Here is a 20,477-nt window from a genome sequence, read left to right on the forward strand (position 1 = left end):
TTGTTTTAAGATCACCTTTCTAGAGCTGTTTCTGTAAAGAGGAGAAATAAGTTGGCTTGTATGGTTGTGTTGAGGATGGAAAGTAACTGTAGTTACAGCTTCCTTCTTGGGAGGTGTTGTAGCAGCCTTTGCTAATGCGGCTCCTCTCTAGAGGTTTACTTAGTTGTGCAAGTGAAGCCTTGATGGTCTAGCTAGGTTTGTAGAGAGACACACTAGCTAATAGCTTATACATAAACAGTTACATCCGCAGAACTGGTTTTGGTACAAGTAGTTTAATTGGTGAGACTAGAGAAATAGTTGTATGTTTTCCCAAGTTAAGATGTATACTGTCTACTATATTTGGTGCAATACCGTAGCCGAGCAGAGCATTGGACCTCAATTTGAAGGATTAAAATTCAGGCTATCAGAAACTTTAACAACTGAGTTGCTTGAATAGTGCAAACGTCTTCACTGCTAATAGCAGAACTAAGTTTTCTCTCTTTGGTTGGTGTAATGAGTTTGTCCTACTAATTAAAGAAAGAGAAGACTGATTTAACTGGGATTCTTCTTGTTTACTTCTTTGTTACTTTAACTGGATGCCTGTATATTCCCCAGCGTGGATGAATTTCTAGTTCATGAATGTTTCCTGAGTCATCTTGCTTCTGAAAGAGAAATCAACTAAGCTTTTTTTTTTTTTTTTTTTTTTTTTTTTTTTAATACATAGTTTCTGTACGATTCAATCCTTCCTTATAGGGCTGTGAAATGATTACAACTGTGGAATTACCATAATGCTTCATGTTTAAATGAGTTCATCAATGTAGAGTAAGGGATCAAATCCTTTTAAAATGTACAGCATTCAAGATGGGATTTAGAAAATATTTTTTGAGTGTATGATGAGAAATGTATTTGGGGGGGAACTAAATGAAGATTTCCTAGAAATGAACGAACACCCTTGTAGCTGTTATGTGTAATTTGCTGCTGTTCATCTGTAGCTTTTTTTTTTTTTAAAAAAAGAAAATCCCTCCAAATTTAAAAAAGCAAATTGGGATAACATGGTTTTTATTTTGGTGTGAAAAACGTTTTGCTGGAGGGTATAAGCTGCTTTTACAAGATGAATCTGTCACTGACTCTGCTGTTCCAGATGGTGGTGTTAACCCTTCTGCCTTTTCAGCCGTGGCAGGATTTTGTCAGGGTATATTGTTCTAAGGTAAGAACCTTTTGTTTGAATAAAATCAACATTTCTTGAGTCTTTGTAGTTCAAATACATACAAGGGAAGGACTATAGATGATGAGGATGTTACAACCTAAAAAATTCTAGTTGCCCGGATCAGTGCTGTAGAACTACATGGAACGTCTTACCTTACTATTTAGTACCAAAAGCAGAACTTGCTTGTTACTCAGTATTTTTAATTAAAACAAATAGTATATTCAGAGGATAGAGGCAGTTTAATTCCAAAAACACACTTTGAATGGAATTCGGTTTCCCCTTCAAAGAAGCATTGATGTAAAACTTCAGCCAGTTCTGGTACGGCCTTGATAATACTGACTTATTTCTTCTCTCATCCACTCAGACTTTATGGAGAAGATAATGTAAGCACAAATAATTAAGAAAGTCAACAGTCTGAACAAATGCTTTGGGACACCACATGGCTCTGATTGCAGAAACACTGAGATTTCTGCAGTCAGATGTTATTGTGGTTTACAAACAGCCATTCCATGTAATGGGAGTTGCAGTAATGTAGGTAAGGGCAGAATCTGATCTGGTATGCTTTCTTCTCTCTGCAAAAGTGGCCTGAAGCAAGTACTGACTTGCACAGGTACATCAATGCCTTTGTAACAGTTGGAGTTGAAATACCTCACCCCCCAGAAAAGTTAATTTTCTCAAATTAAGTGTTTTTCAAGTGGTAACGTGGTGCTACAATGCTTCAGAATCATGTGTGTCCTTAAGTATAGGGCATCTAATTCTGCTTTAATCTGTCTTAAAAGAAGCAGTGGGTAGTTGTATTAGAGCATTCCGTGTTTCTTTTGCCAAATACAGCAGTGCACCTAAGAGCACAGTGCTGAGCACAGAACATTGTTTAGAAATCACTGATGTAAAAGATTTAGCTTGCCAGTATAGGTTGATATGTAGTACTGTTGCCCTTTGAAATGGTTATGTTGACATTTTGGTTTGTGTTCTGGTATTTGTAGTTACAGACTTGGAGTTAGTGGTGGGGTTATATTTAAACCACACTAACAATTTTGTACCTGAAAGAGGCCTGAAGAGAATGTTGTAGATGAGGGAAGCGATTTTCTGTATCTCCTTTGTTTGCAAACTTTCTGTGTAGCAGAATCAACATTGTTGGTTGTAACTTTTTATTTGAAGAAAAAGATCTTTGACTCCCTCTCCTTGACAATTGATTATAATTACACTTCACTAAAGTTTTCTGTAGATGAAATGTTCCAAATCCAAACGGTGGCAGCATCACCTACGGTGCCTGTAGGGAATGCTGCTTCATGTGCCATTGTAAGATGTTCTGTCCTTTGTTTGTGATGTTCCTTTAATTCTTCTGCAGCAAATTGTGTAGGCCAAGTATCTTTCAAAGAACAAATTGGTGAAATTTTCCCAAACAAAAGCAGTTTTATGCAGTTCTAAGAATTTTCTTAGGGACTGAACTTTTTCTTCTATTTTTGAGTTGTCTTAATTAAGACACTCTTGTTCCTTTCTTTCAGAACAAAAGCTTTAATAGTAATGTCCAGCCCTAAAACAAAAACAGTTGCATCTGGTCATGCACAAGAGAGCTGAATTAGGTTGCACAAGCTGACTGAATGAGCACAAGCTACCTTCAAAAAGTGTTTATTTTTTTTTCACTATGAATTTTCACTTAAACTGTTGGTACTTGTTTGTAGGTAGCACTCAGTGTAGCTTTATGATCATGTAAAAATGTTATCCTTGTCTCAGACTTGTCAAAGTCTTAAAAAATAAATAAATGAAAGATCCTTCAAGCTATGCCAGAAAGGTGATTGCAACTAAAAGGTGCTGGGAATAGTCTTGCATGAACCTTTGCAAGAATGTTCAGTAAAATGTTGAAGCTCTCGAGGCAAGGAAACATGCAATTCTAATCTCTGACATGGGTTGACCCAAGTGACTGGCTGCAATTTTTGTCTTGCCGTATGCTGCCATTATCTGCCCAGCCAAGTTTTTGGTCTGACGCCAGCCTTTTGACTGTCCTGCAAGGGGGTGAACTCACAACATTGTCCAACAGCAAATAGGAATGGTGGGCATGTGTTATGGGAGGGTAATGTATGCCTAGGCTGAGTCCCAGTAATTAAAGTCTGGATCTGAACACAGGACTGACCACGGATTTTGGTTGTAAAGGAGTCTGGGATGTTGCACTCAAGTTTAAATGTGCCTATTGGTCATGTCTTCAGGGGTAGGATAGAGGTGGCGATAAATATCTCTTGCTGTGGCTGGTTAATGAAAACTGTTTTACCTGGATAGTAACTTGATAGTACTCAGTGATTTAAAACCTCTCTTTTTCCAGAGGAATCAAGTGATTACCCATGAAGGATTTGATATACTGACTATGTTTTGGAGAGTATTAGAAAGTGAAGGTGTTACAAGTCTTCAGTTGCTCTGATGGACTGAACTACCATGGCCATGTGCAGAGAGAGATAAGTAGGAAAAACTTCCCTTTCATTCAAGAGTCGTCACTGCACAGAAAACCTCTAAGATCTAAAATAAAGGTAAAAGGCTAGGGTGAGCCCTTGGTACTGCTGGCCAAACCTAGAACTGGATTTACCTAGCTTAGGCGTGGAGGTCAGTGAGGAGTGATACGGGCGTTTCTCGTTGGTGCTGTAATCTCACTGTGTGACCTGAATACCAAATATTTGACAGCTGTCAGCTGACAGTATCTTTTGAGAATAATTTTATGTCCTTTTGTAATAGGCTTATTTTGAAAGAAACAAGTGATAATTAGTCTTTGATACATGTAAGAGAATTAGGTTACTGAATTAATACTGGAACTTAGGTATGTTACAAGCCTGGGTTGCACATGGGCGCATTTTCCTGGTAGAAACACACATGACCCAGAAAAATACTGGATTGCCAGAAGGCAGCTATAATTAGCAACTGTTTAACTAGCTGTATTGGGATATTTTGATTTTTAAACCAAGCAATACCTTGCAATACTATTTTGTTGGGCTGGGAAGTTGCCAGTGCAAGTGGCAGGATATGAGATATTTCAAATTTAGCCTGTCAGAATCTCCCCACGTTGCCTGTTAGCTGAACAGAAGTACAGCACAACTATTAGGAGAATGCTGTCATATTTAAAGTGTTTTATTTTTACCACAGTTACCTCTGCTTTTGCCTTCGTGATCTGGCCTATTCTACCCCCTCCTTAAAAACAACTTAAATCCAACTTCAGTAACACTCAAGAGAGAGCTCAGGGATAACTGAGATAATGCCAATTGTGTGAAAATTGTGTGGCTTGGTGGAGACAATAGATCCAAAGATTTCCTCTTTGTAGGATTGCAAGTTTGACTAGTTGATAGGCGAGACAGGCCAAATGAAAATCTGCCACTACGCACATTGAACCTGACATAGCACTTGCTTTTTTTTTATTATTATTACTTAAGCAGTAGTTTGGGGACATAAATAGGAGCTAAGCCTACTGTGTGTGAAAGGGGACCCCTTGGGAGGGTGCTGGGTCATTGGGGTGGGGTGGGGAAGGTAGGAAGAGAAAACTTAAGTCTGCATGGAATCAGAATTTATTAATTCCACTTCCTATAGCTTGGGAGATTTGGGGCCATATGCCTGTCTTGAGTTTATAGCCAGTGATGGAAGACTTAAAATCATTTTTCCTGTTTTTTTTTTTTTATTATTATTATTATTATTAAACTTTTCCCTTATATGTAGAAGACCCATATAACTAAAGAAAGAAATAAGCTCTTTTCCTTGCAATGAAAGAGTCAAAGTTGCTGAATATAAAATTTTGTTGTGAGTAGGAATTGAGTACTGTTTAAAAAGCAAACAAAAAAACCTACAACAACAACAAAAATATATATATATATATACGTACGCAGACTTTGAACTGTTGTCATGTTAGCTGGTGTAAGCAGTAACTGCAGGTAAAACAATTTGGAAGGAAAACTAAAAATGAACTTTTTAAACATTTGCAATTCTGTACCAGAGGTGGAGGAGGCTGCGTGGTTGGGTTACGTAACAGCAAACAGTATTAAAACAGTTGAGGTCAGTTGTTTTCGCTGGCCCATTTCATCCATGGAAAGAAAGAATGTAGTGAGTGTACTTCATCTTTTTTTTTTTTTCTTTTTTTTTTTTTTTTAAATCTGCTAAGGGACCTTTAAAACTTTGCTTATAAAACATGGTTTATACAATTTTTCTTCCTCCCCTTCAGCTTCCCACCTCTTCAAAAAAAAATAAAAAGAGCTCTTTCCATCCAAAGGCTTGCTGTATCCTACATGCTCCATATTTTGCTGTAAAAATACTAGATATCACAGGGGCAGCACAACCATGCCCACGCAGTCAGAAAGAACTACTGTTTTCTGACCTTCTGTTCTAGGCTTGTGTGTTTTTATAGTATTATTGGAAGAAGACTACCCTTTTTTTTTCTCAGTTCAGGGCTTTTTTTTTTTTTTTTCCCTTCTCTGTTCCCTGAATAAATGTAGTGCCATGAATAAAGTAAACATTGCTGTTAGTCTCCCTGCATATTTTTCAGTGTGCTTCATTATACAGGATTTTTTCAAAAGAAATGTAACCCACAGCCTTGGCTGGTTCCCAGCACCATTAAAAGTCCACTGGCACTTTTCTTAAGAATATGAGGCTTTGCTTCTGTGTTGTTTTTTTTTTTTTTTTTTTACATAAATTCATAAATTAATTTCACCTCTCTCATGAACAATGTCTGTTGCCCTTCATCCCAGATGTGGCTGCAAGGTAACCCCTCTCTGGCACTTGCAGGTTGCTCATGTCCACGAAAGCTTTTGGAATTGAAAAGAGTCAGTGACAGCTTCATCAGTGATAAAGGCAGGGGAGAAAAACAGGACCAGTAGACAGACACTGTTGAAGGACATGTCAATCTCTAATCCTGGAGAAAAAGAGGGGTACTCTGTGAATGGCTCATTGTTCATGGCATATGAGATCATATTCATCAGTCTGCAAAGTAAGTCTCTAGTTTTTATTGCCACTAGTGCCTTAATTGTGTTACTCCTTTTTGAAGGAGAAATTCTGTTTACTGATGGTGGTGAAATTCCAGGAGTAACACTTTCACCTTTCCCCTTAAGAGAGGTGAAGCCAACCCCATGCAGGTCTCTGGGACAGATCCTGTGGTGACTTAGAGCCACCAAGCACAAACAAACATGCAGGGACTAGCTAAGCAATTTGGTTCTCGTTATTGCTCCTGGGGTCACTTTATGCTGAGTGGTCTTAGTGCAGTGGAGCTTGTGCAGTACTGCTTGGATGTGCTGTAGCAGGAATCCTTGTGCTGTTCAGCGGTAATCATCCCCTACAGTTAGAGGTGACCTACTACATGACTCCCCACTGTTGCATCCAGTTGTCCTTCTTTTGAAAGGCCATCTCAGACCTTGCAGCTTACTCTTGTACGTTGCATTAATTCCTAACTCTGACTCAGCAAAATTATTTGCCTGCTTCCCATGCTGCCAATGGCTACAGAATCCATGTGTGCATGCCACATTCTCCGTAAAAACAGACAATGTGCCAAACTAAGGCACTTAAACCTAACAGACATTTTTCTAAAGAAAGTTCTTTATTAGATTTTTTTTTAGCCTTTTTTTTTTTTTTTGACTGAACAGTTGAGAGAGCTTCAGAATTTTTACATTGAGAAATTCAAGGAAGAATGCTCTTCTCTTGATGCCAGAGTTAAACTCTAATCACTGCTCAGCTCTCTTGGAATTTGGCAGTGTACCAGTGCTCCTTCCCCTTGGTAGGTCATGTGGAAATACTGGAGCATTTTCTTAAAGAACCTCTCTGCTCTTTTCAGGTACTTGCACAGATGTAACTTCACTGTTAGGATTCAAATTCCTTTCATACATTTAACTAAATTTTCCGCACAACAAGAACCATTCAAATATACAAAATCTTATGTATCAACATTAAAATACCTTATTTGTTAAAACTACACAATTGCAACTGTTAAAATCTGGTTTTAAGCTGATGTATTCAGTTGCAATAGAGTTGTACACTTTAATCTTGAAAATGGAATTTAAATGCTTTTAATGATACGAACACACAACAAGTTTATTAAAGGCCGTTTATTGAAGGCTGAAGTTTATTAAAAGTTGTATGAATAGCTGAGATGGAAGTTGAGATAAGTTGCTTTGTTCAGTTGGATCAGTGATAATATTTAAGATGATCTTTTGACTGTTTTTTACACGTAAATTACCAGTTGTATATAGTATATCACCACAGCCGCAGAGATTGTTTCTGATGAGGAATATCTGATTCTGTTCAAGCTGGCTTAAGTATTCTGTAAAAACACAGATCTTTGTTAATTACAGCAGCTATGAATAGCATAGCTAGGTTTTCTCCTGTCTTGTTTCTTGCTTGTTTCCACTACTTAGGTTTTAGCAGGATGTGAAGTCTTCTCTGATAAATACAATGCTTATTAGCTTGATATTATGGTGGTGTCTTGAGTGCTGATGACTGATGTGGTTCCCTGTTTTCCTACTCTTGGTATGCATCATCCACGCAGGGAGATGGCAAGATTTTCTTGAAAAGCTCATGAACTTGGAAAAACTTTCAGAAAGTTATCTGAAAGCAGTGTGATTTGCCTTGGATGAATGCAGTGACTTTTTTACTGGATCAATACTTTTATTTACGTATCAAATGTAGATTTTTTTTTCCTTTCAAGTGCTACAGAGCAGACTGAAAAGGTGCCGTATCAGGCAAGAATGTGTGTAAAGGATTCCTTTGTTAAATGTTGGCAGAAACCTCACAAGCCTGTGCCAAGTCTGTCCAGCCCACCCACCCATCCAGGAGGATGCCAGAAAATCCCCCAGTATGGCTTGGTATTGGCTCCGTGCCATCAGAGCAAGGGGGAAGCTCCCTGTACGGCTCGTGGTGCCCAAAGGGACACCATGGCTGTGGCTGGCAATGCCTGCTTCCCGCTGCCCCGAGACGCAGCCTGGAATGCCTGTGAAACTGTGGTCGGTGACATTGTCAACATGGTTCTGAAAACATGCCTCGCAATTGTGCGAGTAACACTTGAGGTACTTGGAGCAGAGAGAACACTTAATGTGCTTTCGCTGTGTAAGCAATTAACTCCCCAAAGAACAGAACGTTTTCAGTGTTCCCATACTCTGCAGCATTCTCATGATCTTAAATATATTTAGGCGTTGTGCCCTCCATTTTATAGGAAGCTAAGTTTGCTGAAGGCTGCACAGGATGCAGTGGTAAGCCAAAAAGTGGAACTGAGGTCTCTTATCACCTAGCTTTTTTTTCCCTAAATCATTCAACCATCTCTCCCCTTGACTTTCAGTTGTCTTGTGCAATATCACCTCTTGATTCTCCTTCAACATATTGCTCCTTTGGTTGGAACTGCAAAAGATTAATCAAAATAATGTTTGTTGGATGCTTCAAGAATGTTTTAATTCCTTTGCTCACAAATGGCTTTCTAGAACCACCCTGGGAGCTCCTCAAAGCAGATGCTAAGTGTCTCTGTAGGTAAATGTGGAAATGCTGTTTGTGAAACAGCTGTGCAGCTGTAAGGTTAAAAAGAATCTAAGAAAGCTCTTCTGACTGGCAACCACTTCGTCATGATATTTCCTGCAAGAAAAGGAGCCTTGTGAGACCTTTCATTGTCCCAGAATTAAACAAGAACTGGAAAAAGAGACTGTAAAAACCTGTTAGTCCATCACAGCCAGCCTGTGCCAGTGCAGGATTTTCCCTTTACATATATGATTCTCTAAGGTTAGTCTAGTTTTGGGTGACCCAAGGAACGGAGGTTTTCATCCTTTTCCAGGCCTTGCTCATGTTTTATTTTCCTGCTATTCGTCCTTTACTAAAGGGCAGTGTTTTTCTTTTCTTAAACATGTTAGCTAACTCTTCATCTCATTTGAGAATATCAGCCTCTTCCAGCACCAGTGTGTACCAGAGAAGCAATGGAAGTACCGGGCTGTGTGCTGTCAATACGTCCCCAGTTAACCAAGCCATGTGTGATAGAGTTGATTTTTTTTTGGTGTGACTTTTTCTCTGTCCAGGGTTTCTGGTATGCTCTCTGGTTCTGCCGCTTTGGCCCTACTTCTTAGGGTCTGTTTATATGGAGGCCAAAGAGGAGAAAAATTTCTTGAAATTAAAAAACCTGTGCCACTAGACAGAACCCTCTAAAAGAAGGATGGTGAAAGAGGCTTCAAAAGAACTAAAAAAGAAGCAGAGCATAAAGATAACTGGAAGAAAAGAGATGTAAGGATTTTTTTTTTTTTTTTTTTTAATTAAAACAAAAAACTTCTCAGAGGTCTGAGGATGATGCTATGTAAAAATCCTATAAAAGAAAATGAGAAAAGAGAAAGGCATGGGGATTGTCACTAAGGGTGAGAGCAGAAATCTGGCTGATGAATGTGACAGATCACAGGATACAACACTGAGCTCCTTGAGCTCGCAGCTCCCTTGCTAGTGCACGGCAGTCTGTATGTTGAGGGGAAAAAAAGACATAACACAAACCCCTTCATTTGCATTTGCTGCACTTCTCTGTGTCAGGTTCTGTTGCACATTTCTCCCTATTTATGCTTTCATGAGAAGTGTCTATCCAAAAGTGATTTAGGGCTTCTCAAAACCAACTCTTTATTTGGAAAACTTCAAAACAACGTGTTAAAATGTTTGTAATGCTCATGGAAGAGTACTGTGAGGGTTTTCAATATTTGAACTGATGGAGGTATGGTATCATAACAGCCCGAAAGGGTAGTCCAGAGAAGTGTGAACAGCTTTATATATCTCGAAGGATGAACTATCGCATTAAAAATACAATGTAAGCTGCCACTATTATTGTCGTTTTTCATTGTTAGCATCAACGTAAGTGCATTTTCAAAAACCCCAAAGCCAAAGCTCCTGCAATGTGAGCCTGCTACTGCCTGCCGAAGTGCCAAAAGCAGCAACAGTTGTAATCTCCACATGCCTTGCACTCGTGCACGTGCCAAGGACAAACAGTGTCATTTTTTTTTCTGCCAACACAAGAACTGCATTGAATACCGCAAAAGCATAGGTAAAGGTTTTCGATATTTTCCAGTCCAAGCACTGAAACTTTTATTGGGAATTGGGGGAACGACAAGATAGTTGAAGAACAGCTGAAACGCAGTACGGCTCATTTTCATCCGCGTGTGAAGTTGTTTTTACGCTGACCTCGTTCCTCGGCCCGGCCCCGGCTGCCGGCGGCCGAGGGGGGACGAGTGGGGCCCCAGGGCAGGTGCCGGGGCCGGGCGAGGCGGAGCGGGGCGGCTCGGGGCGGGCGGAGCGGGGCGGGCTCTCCCCGCCCTTTCCGCTGAGCGCAGGGGGCGGAGCGGCGGCGGCGGCAGCAGCGTCCCCGGCCGGAGCTGCCCTGCCGGGACCGGCACCGGGACCAGGGGAGCCGCGGAGCCGCGGGGCGGCCGCGCCGCCGAGCGGGCTGAGGGCGGCTCCGGGCTGGGTGGCGCGCCCCCGGGCACGGCGGCTCCTCGCTCCCCTCAGCGGGGTGAGGGCGCCCCCCGGCGGCGGGGCGCTCCCGCTTCTCCTCGTCCTCCTCCTCCTCGGGGCTGAGGCCGGGCCGGGGCACGGCACCATGCGGCCCCCGCTCTCCCCGCGCCTCTCCGCCTGACGGAGCCTCCCGGCCGGCCCTGCCCTGCCCTGCCCTGGCGTGCAGCCGGCGCTCCGCTAGGCGCCGGCTGGAGCTCGCAGCCCGCTCCCTCGGCACCCCGGCGGCACCGGCACCATGAGGAACGGAGAAGACCTGGAGGGCTTCGATGGCGAGGCGTCCAGCACCTCCATGATCTCGGGGGCCAGCAGTCCCTACCAGCCCACCACCGAGCCCGTCAGCCAGCGCCGAGGGCTGGGCGGCCTCCGCTGCGACCTGGACTACCTGCGGGGCACCTTCGGCAGGATCAAGCTGGCTGAGGTGGTAAGTACCGGGCCGCCCCGAGCTCCCTTCCCCGCCCGGCGGCGAGGTGCGTACCTGCGCCTGGCGGCCGCCCAACGGCCTCCATTTCAGGGCCGCCGCGGGCGGGAGCCGCGGTTCGGCGAGGGCAGGGGGGTCCCGTCCCCGCGACCCCTCAACCCGGTGCCTCCTCAGCCGGCGGGGCGCTGGGTGAGAGTGAGCCTCGCCCCGGGCTGAGGGTGGCGGAGGAGCCTTTGAGGGTACCGGCAGCCGCCGGGGTTTCCTCAGCGTGCGGAGCAGAGTCCGAGGCGCCTCAGGGGCTGAGCCCGAGCGGTCACCGCGGCTCCGTGCTCGGCGGCCTGAGGGACGGGGCGGCCTTAGGATCCGTAGGTACCCCCAGACCAGGCTGGTTGAGTTAAAACCCCACCCAGCACGCCCGCTGGGTCCCGCCGCAAGTCCTCGGATCCCAGGGCTATCGAAGGAACTCTCCTGGCGCTGTGCGCTGGTCCCAAACAACGCGAAACAACACAACGCAGCCCAACCCAGCCAGCTGTGCCCCAGCTGGGAGCTGCTGAGCGGCTGCGGTGTGCCCGGGCTGGAGGAGGAGGATTGAGGTTGCAGAGCGGGGCCAGGTGGCAGTGCGGGTCCCGTGTTCCTCAGGTGCCCCGCGGTCAGGGTGCCTGGAGCTCCCGGGAGGTGCGGAGCTGCAGCCGCGCCTTGGCCGTGCCGGTTAGCTGGGGTGCCTGCAAGCGTTCACTTGCACGTTCATTACGTTTGCTTTTAGCAGGCTGAAATTCTGTTGGTTGCACGAAGTGGGAAGAAACCTTAAAATACAACCCTTCCCCAAACACATACACACACAAAAAAACGGAAAACATTTTTCATTCTCAAAGAAAACATATGCTGTATTTGTCCAGATAGTCTGAACAGCTACACTGCTTAGTTTGAAGTCCTTGTGAGGCTTAAAGCACAGTAACTATTACACGTGCGATAACTCCTGAGGTTTTTCTGTTGATGATGCTGATACACGTCCTCATCTGAGCAAACTTCAAAGTTGTGTTGCTATTAACGTCTTTGAAATTAGCAAATGCACTTTTAAGGGTGATTTAGAGCAGTTATGAAAATGGCAGTAAGTCTGAAATAGGTTTTATGTAGTTTCTGGCAGAGATGCTACAAATTGTTTTCCCTTAATACGATCAAGTTTGTTGAGAACAATCATGTTAAAAAGAAAAACTACACCAAAAACCCACCAACTTTTAAATATTCAATGTGTATTACTTCATTGTTTAAACCCACTACTAGTTATTGTAAGACAAAGCTTGCATGTACAGATTTCATGTAAGATATAGTCAAAGTGTACTAGGTTCAGCAGTGAGCACAAGTTTATAGAGGGTTGTGGTGATGAGTCTACAGTCCTTTTTACAAATACCCAGTAAAACTCGGGATTTGGAAGTGCAATTTGTTTTCTTCTCATCTCCACAGTATAGAACAAAATCTGTGGTCTGCAAGCATTAGCAATGAGCATTACATGAGTAGGCTGAACGACAGGGAGCAGCTGCATTTGCATTGTGTATTTTCAGGACTGAAGCCAAAGAAGCTGTCATCACTGTGCAACATCTACCTGTCCTGGAACTATTAAAAACCATCCAGGCGGTAGAAGTTCTGGGGTGGTGCTCCCTCATATGCTAAAATAATCTGCCCTCAGGATTTTTGTTTCTGTTCCTACTGCTGATCTTTGTAGTACACTAATAACTTCGGCAAGTCACAATAAAAGCCTATAATTAAAAGGAGTGATTATTGATTGTAAGTAAATCTTTTATTATTAAATTGATATGTTTGGAACAAATATGAAGTTTGTGGAGTACGCCTCTTAAATTTTTAGGGCTTGTAAATAAAATTAAAAAAAATAATAATAATAATGGTAAAAACCATACCATGGTGGACTTAAAAACACGGGAGTTTTATTTTCTGTTGAATGAGTATGTTGCAACTTCCACTATGTTGTAGGAAGGCGTACGTGCAGATGAGTATCTTCGGAGGAACTGAGTAATGTTTTGTGCCCTTTTTTAATGAGTGGCCTGAGATAGCACACATGGTGCATATGGAGTATATGAATCCAGTGGGTCACAAATTAGCTAGGATAGGATGGAAGCCTACGTACCGTCGCAACAAATTTAGTTTCTGTGTGGTTGTACTCCACAGGAGCTGCATCTAATTTGTGGTAATGGCTGGTAGAGCAAACTACTGGATTTTGCAAACTGATGGTAAAGTGAGCAGTTTTGGAAAAGGAGGAGAAAGAACATATTCCACAATGCTTTTAATTGACTTATTTGCCTAAGATAATTATTTTTGTTGTTGTAATGCTTAGTAATACCTTTAAAACTACTGTGGGAACTGATGTGTATCAGGCTGTTGTACAGCACTCTGACTCATTTTTTAAAAATGAGAAGGAACACCCTTCATTGCACAGAATTAAACCTCAACAAAATTGGTTAAGATAAAATGTCTCTAAGCATATTCTAGTAAAAGAAAGTAATGCTGCAGGAAAGATTACAATGCACATGCTTCATTTAATGTCAGGATTCGTATTAAAATACATACATGATTGGCAGACAAAATTATCAGTTGAAGACAAACATTGCCACTTACTGTAATCTTTGGTTGAAGGACTTTCCGCAGCTTAGCTCGTAGTGCCGCATGTGATGTGTGACTAGGGCATTGTGGCTGAAATGGCTCTTTTCCAGGTGCCCATTTTTGATTGTCAAAAGAAGGAATAGGGAAAAAGCCAAACGCCTGAAAATGAAGGCACGGGGACTGCAGGGCTCTGTTACTGGCTCTAGGTTTGTCTGTAGTGACCCAATATACCAATACAGGAGCTGTTGTGAGCTGAAAAGCAGCATGATGTTTTAGGCCTGTGGGGTAGTTTAAGCGCTGCTGGACGTGAGAAGAGTTCCAGCTCATTTATTTGTACCTCAAGAGAATATGCCTGAAACTGTCCTTTAAAGGGGCAATGTCACAAAGGATTATGATAACGTTAATGATTCATGTAGAGTATTGTGCGGCACTTTCCCAAGACTTAATTAGGCTTTCATTTCCTTGACTTCCAGAAAAGGTTGGGCAGTATTACAGGGTGTTTCTGTTAATTATAATTGGAGTATTAAATCTAAGAAAACTCTTCTGGTATTTGGAGTTTCTTATGAATATTAAAGGCTAAGCTTAGTGATTAACAATATGTATGGCTGATTGCTAAAGGCTATCGGTGTTAAGAATAGCAAGGAAGTAACAAGAAGTCTAATGTAGAAGAGCTTGGTATTGAACTGATTTTCACTTTTTTTGAATGCTTTGCTAAGCTTGTGAGATACTCAGCAGATAGTGCTCTCACCTGTGTCTTCCCATTTTGTTGAACTAGCACTCTGTGCTTGTTTGGCAGTGAGGGGAAACCTCTGATGCCACTGAGGCTGGGCAGAGCTGTGAGCTCTGTAAACAAGCAGCTGGCGGGGAGGAGGATGGTGGGTGTTGGACCCGATCAGGAAAGGAGCTTTCAGGGGGCTGGGGAGGCTGACAGACCTGATCGGATGTCATCTGATGAGGAGGAGGAAAACAGCGTGAAGGGAAACGAACAGGGAGGAAGACTCAAAGTAATATGGGGTATTGATGTTTTTGGGATAAAGAGCATATGAACTGGAAGAGGAAGGCGAGGAGAAGCTGGTACACTTGTGCACTACACATGGAAATGCTTTTCCTTTCGGGAAGGTGAGGTCTAGGTGGGAATTGTCTCAGCTGGCTCTCCAGCATTCAGATGGAGCAGTACCTTGCCGTGCAGCAGATGTGGGAGATTATGTAGCTGTCCTTGGAGACCAGAGCAGAAAAGCTCTTTAGAGTTTATTTTCATTACTCTCTGGCATGGTTTTATGTTTCTCATGTTTTTAAGGGCTTTAATACTTCCCATGGAGATTACTGTACAATCAAGCAGATATCCCTGGAAAAGTTTTCTATGAACATCCTCAAATGATTTGTTACCTTTCAGTACCTCTTCCCTTTTTCCTTAAGTTTCCTAAAGAGAATCTCCTCTTCTGAGTGTGCTTGCTGAAGAAAGTTTGCTGTATGAGGAATTGGGAAGGGCCCATTGCAGCCATCCAAAATAGCTGGACCAGTTAGCAGGTAGCACCTCTTCATGGGAAGTTGTTTCACTTTAGACAAGTGCTGCTTTTTTTTCTTGCTTTATTTTTACCTTCAGCTTTTCTAAATGCATTGTTATATTTCCTTCATTGCTCTAATACTGTGTCTTTGAGAATCTTACTGTTACAAGAGTTGGGTATAGGAATATATTTACCACTGACATTCCCACGGGAAATGATGACTGCCCATTGCCTGCTTCTCAGTTTCTTTGGGAGCCATAGTTCCTGGAGGGCTTTTCCTCAGGTCACCAGGTGAGGTGTGGGGAAAGCAGGCAGGATCACGATGGGAGCCTCGCTGGTTCTCAGCAGGGTCCTGCTAGGTATTCGCAGACACTTGATTTGAGGTAAAGTAACTGCGGCTTGATGTGAAAATTTGAAAACATGGTGCTTAGCCAGCTCTTGCGATGTTGGCAGTGGTTAGGAATGGTTTAACTGCAGCAGTAAGGTAACAGCTACAGGAAACCCTTACCACATGCTGCCTTGGGAAAGGGTGGCATTTATGGTAGGCAGTGGTGGCCTCGCTGCCCCAGACAGAACTAGACTTTACATTTGTAACATGCCTGTTCCAAATACTACAGAAATCCATCAAAGATTCATGTTAAAGGATATAATGCTTCTGCCTGGGAGGTCTCTGAGCTACAAGTTGCTGATGAGCGTACTGGGAAACATCACTGCATGCTTGCTCGGGTCTCACTCTCTGTAGTGTCTGCTATTGCTTGGTGGTGGAGGCAAGATTTTGGGCTAAAGGAGATCTGGTGGGAATAGCAGTTCATATGTTCACAATTTTCTGAATAAAAAGTTCCATCTTCATTGGTGGAGAGTAGCTGAATGTTGGAAAAAGTTGTTCTGTGGCTTACTATCATTACACGTTTCCATATCCAGAAATTGGTTAAGGCCAGGACTACTCTGACATTCTTTGCTATTAGTCTATCGCAATGAAGAAATCAAAATTGAAAAAGCCTGTAGTACCTACCTATGTGTACCTACAATAAGGCTATTGAGAGTTCACATTGTTAATTACATTAAAAAATAGCCATAATTTATGTTCCAAGTAGTAAGGTAACTGCTAACGGCTCGAATCAGGTTGAAAACTAGTCCAAGGTGCTCAGCAGTCAGTTTTGTTATTGCAGCATTCTCATGCCTTCAGCTCAGCATCCTTCAGATGGCTGCTGGAGGGGAGGGTCACTTGGGTTCCCCAACCTCCCACCCACCCCGATCCAGAGCTCCGCACCTCGTGGTGTGTCTCATGCTTGTCCTTGTCCCTCGGTGTGACTGTGGTGCTCCCCTGCAGCTGCACAGCACCGTGATTCCTACCCTGCTCGTTTAAGGGCTGCTGGGGCAGGGAGCTGCGCGACTTACGGGCGGCTGTCTGTCTGTACTGGACAGAAGTTAGTGGCTGGCTGCTGGATACCTTTATGAATACAGTGAGACTACTTTCACAGTAGTTGTTGGGAAATTTGGCTCTATGTGAGTATGGTAGTACCAGTGGGAACAGGCAGTTAAGCTGTACCTGATGGAGGTCAGTAGATGACATTGTCATGGATTGCTTGGCAGGGTCATTGGTCAGGTTGCTCGTCCCAATGACAAGGTGTTGGTGGTCTTGGAGAGAGATGTGGAGCACTGCAGGAGACACCTGAGCCTCCTGAAGCAGTTTCAGTGTCACTGGCAACTTCATGCCTTAGTTTTTCCTATAAGCGATCAAGTTTCACCTTTAAAGCTACCTTTTGCTCTTTTATTCTGCTCCTTTGAGGTATGTAAGCCTTTTTTTGTTTCTGGTGTGAGCTTATCTCTAGCATATTTATAGCCATTTGTTCTTGTGTCAACACTGCCGATTTGCATAACCATGCTTTGCTCCACGTACTTTGAAACAGTACTTTGAAACAGCTGTCCGCGCTCGGTCACCTCGCTTCACAAAGCCAGACGGGGTTGCTGTGGACTCTGCTCGTCACTGGGGCTCTCTGCTCCCCTGCAACCTGCCCGGGCTCCGCCTGCCGCCCGGAGATCCGTTCGGAGGAGCACAGCCCAGGAGAAGGCAGCCTGCAGGGCTGGCGTGCCAGTGTGTGCGGTGACCTTGGTGCTTGTCACGCCTCTGCTGGGAATACCTCCCCTGCTGTGTGCTAGGGTTACGCTGGCAGTTCAGAGCCGTTCCACTGCATCTTCCGTGTTTTATTCTGTTGTAATTTTCAAACAATAAATTGGCTTTTATATAAGATTTATGACTTTGCTATTGTACGTTGAGCGTAGATGGTTGGTGGTATTTGTAGCTCGTTCAGAAAATGGGAGTATGGCAGTGGATGCTAGTGATCTTTGGGATCTCATCTTAGAAGAAGCTTGTCGTGATAATATATTAAAAGAATAACATTTGTAATAGGCACGTAGGCTTAGAAATCCTATTGAGGTAGAGGATGTCTGTACAGTGTCTCTGAGACTCTTGATTTCTCTTTGGAAAGTTTTCTCTTGAAAGGTTATAGATCGGCACTGCCGTGTGGTGATATTTTTATACTGACATTTACCATAGAAGGAAGAATGATGAGATAACACTGTTTAGCTTTGGTTTTTATTGTTTCTGTGTGCATGTGAAGAAAAGGCTGTGGCTGTCATCCAACAGCAAAGCAAATGGCTTTTGGTCTCTTCCATGGTGTCTCTTAAATGCAGTCGGGCCATGGGCCGTTGTCCTACAGTCATTAAACTCCAAATTCCAGCTGCAGATTTTTCTCTAAGATGCTGGGTAGTTTAAAATTCTGCTTTCAGAAGAAACTTCTATTGTCTCAGTAATATGTATGCTTTATTTTTCCCCCCTACCATTATGAACTACTTTAATGGGAATGGGTACATTGTATTAATTGTAGATGCTGCAATGAGAACTGTAATTCTAATGGGATTATGATTTGGAAAGCAACCTTCTTTTCTTGTAATCTTTCTGTTAATCTCTCTCTGGTTGATGAGGCTCCCTAGAGATTTAATTATCTTGTAACATAAGAAAAAGGACTAGAAATTTAAGAGGCTTCGTTTTTCCTGTAACATAAGCAGTAAAAGAGGAATCCGTTCCTTTTGATACCAGTTAATGCATCATTTGTCAGTTCAACTCGATAGTCATGTCTTGATAGTCTTCACCCCGTGCATGAAGTTGTATTTCAGAAACGCCTACCTTAGTGTAACAAAGTACTGAAATCATTGTGTACATGCAGTGAGTAGCCACCTGAACAGAAGACTTAACAAGGGGTCAAATGCTGTCAGTCTGTAGCAGTAGCAGTCGCTATTTCTGAATTTGATCTGAATTAAAAGAAATACACCCTGACTTAAACAAAAAACAGAAACTTACCTAATTCTCAGATTATTTATGTAATCAGTTGCTTCCAAAATATGGAAGTGATGTTTAGGTTTCTCTGGAAACTCTGCAGAATAATAGGAGGAGGAAAGCAAAAGCCTGCTACACAAGCCTTGTGTAGAGTAGAGGTAGGAAAACACAATTATGAATAAAAATGGGTCCAAAATGTTACTGACTGTGGGCAGAGAGGTCTCAGAGCTGGAGTAGCACTCGCCTGGACCGCGAAGTCTGCACAGTGTGGAACAGCATGAATCAAGTACTACAGTCCCTGCAGGGATCAGGTCTGAAGCGTCATTTTATTTAGTGGGTGTCCAGGATGAAATCCATAGTCACACTGCAGCATGTTGCTAGAATAGCATAATAGCTGAAATGGAGTTTCAGGTTAGCAGAGTAACTTTGCGAGTTTTTAATCTAATTGTGTGCAAATTAAACTGGGAACTGTAATTTCCATTGTCACAATTCCAACTCTCTGATCCAAAGGCTCTGATACTTAGGGTCCTCATTTGTGTAAGAATATAATGATGTATTTTTACCTTAGCGTCTTCAGGTTTGTCTACATTTTTTTTTTATATGTAACTTGATATTCAGGTGGTGTTAGACAAGACATTTCTTAAAGTTTTCTTTAGCTTGCATGTATGTTCACAAAGTGTTCATCTTGCAAGCCAGCTGAAATTGTTCATGATGGTTTCTTCCCTTAGAGCATGGCTTAAAAGAACAGCAACTGTGTACCTGGTGCATGGAAATATGTCCTGTACTTGGATCTGGTACATACAGTGGCACTTTTGGTTAACTTTCACTTAGACTAAATGTTCTCATTTTCAGATGCAAAAATGTGGCTATAATATAGCAGTGCTCATAACAGCTTCTTGGGGAGTTCTGCCAATTTTTTTTCTGAATTATTTTATGAATCAACCACAAGTGTTTTCATTTTAGTATTTTTCTATACTTCTAGGACATTTTTAAACTGAAATGTGCATGCAAGAAAGCAACAAGCACATTGTGAATATTATGAAATACTGAAGTGTTATGAATCTTCAACCTTTAGACACCTTTGTCCCATGAAATTCTTTTCACACTAGTAATTGATATTGCCACTTGACTGTTGTGAATAAATTTATCGGGGGTTCATCATAGGTTTTTTTTCATCATTAGTTTCCTTTAATTGTTGTGTTTAAAGCGTGGAAACTTAACTGATGCAGATGAAACCTTTCAGGGAGTGTGGGATCTTTTGATTTTATATGGTGGTATCACACCTTCCAAGTATTTAGAAAAAAGCACTTCTCAGAATTCTAGGAAAGTTTCCGAAGGCCCTGGGATGTTCAGTATGTTTAGGTCACAGTGGTGGGATGATAAGAATTGTGACCGAGAAGGTCAAGATGTTCTTGCTGGACTCGTAAGGGTTTTGTGTTGTTAACATCATTTTATAGTCCTCTGTTTGCAGTGTGCTGAGTTTGTTTGCAGTCTTTAGGCAGATCTGTTCTTGAGTTATAAAATCATGAGTAGGTGGATTTGCCATTATGCAATGCAAGTTTGTGGGTTCCTTTCTATTTTGGGTGAGATATTACTATATAACGGTTGTAAGACAGTCTAAACAGCAAGACAGGCTTGAAGGTTTCATGCATTCCCCGGTACAGCTGGCAGTGCTCTTTAATGTTCTGGCCTACATCTATTTTTTTTAATGTTCTGTTTTACCAGTATGTCTAGACTCTTTTTGCCTTTTAAGGCATGGCATCTAAGGGGGCCTTCAGATTGCAATCTTGGGAACCTTGGGATTGCAAGGACATTTTGCACCATTTCCTTTAAACAAAAACAAGCTCAAAAAACTTTAATGGATTCTTTAGGACTACTTTAAGTTCTTGATTGTGTTCTCATTAAAATTCCTTTCTTGTTTTAGTATTTGTGGGCTGTTTGATGTTT

The 20,477-nt window shown here is 42.5% G+C and overlaps 1 protein-coding gene across 4 annotated transcripts in view; it reads left to right on the top strand.

The window, feature by feature from the left end:
* The first annotated feature begins 10,457 nt into the window (after positions 1 to 10,457).
* CMTM4 (CKLF like MARVEL transmembrane domain containing 4) overlaps positions 10,458 to 20,477 on the top strand; it is a 57,921-nt gene continuing 47,901 nt past the window's right edge. For 2 of the 4 annotated variants that reach the window (XM_035336404.1, XM_035336406.1), the window contains exon 1: positions 10,458 to 11,078. In XM_035336404.1, the coding sequence (XP_035192295.1) occupies positions 10,893 to 11,078 (186 nt within the window). In that variant the 5' untranslated portion in view covers positions 10,458 to 10,892. The remainder of the gene's footprint in view (positions 11,079 to 20,477) is intronic. The other 2 variants (XM_035336408.1, XM_035336405.1) reach the window with 2 other exon arrangements.

This window comes from Oxyura jamaicensis, chromosome 11 (assembly GCF_011077185.1).
Source record: "Oxyura jamaicensis isolate SHBP4307 breed ruddy duck chromosome 11, BPBGC_Ojam_1.0, whole genome shotgun sequence".
Classification (NCBI taxonomy): domain Eukaryota; kingdom Metazoa; phylum Chordata; class Aves; order Anseriformes; family Anatidae; genus Oxyura; species Oxyura jamaicensis.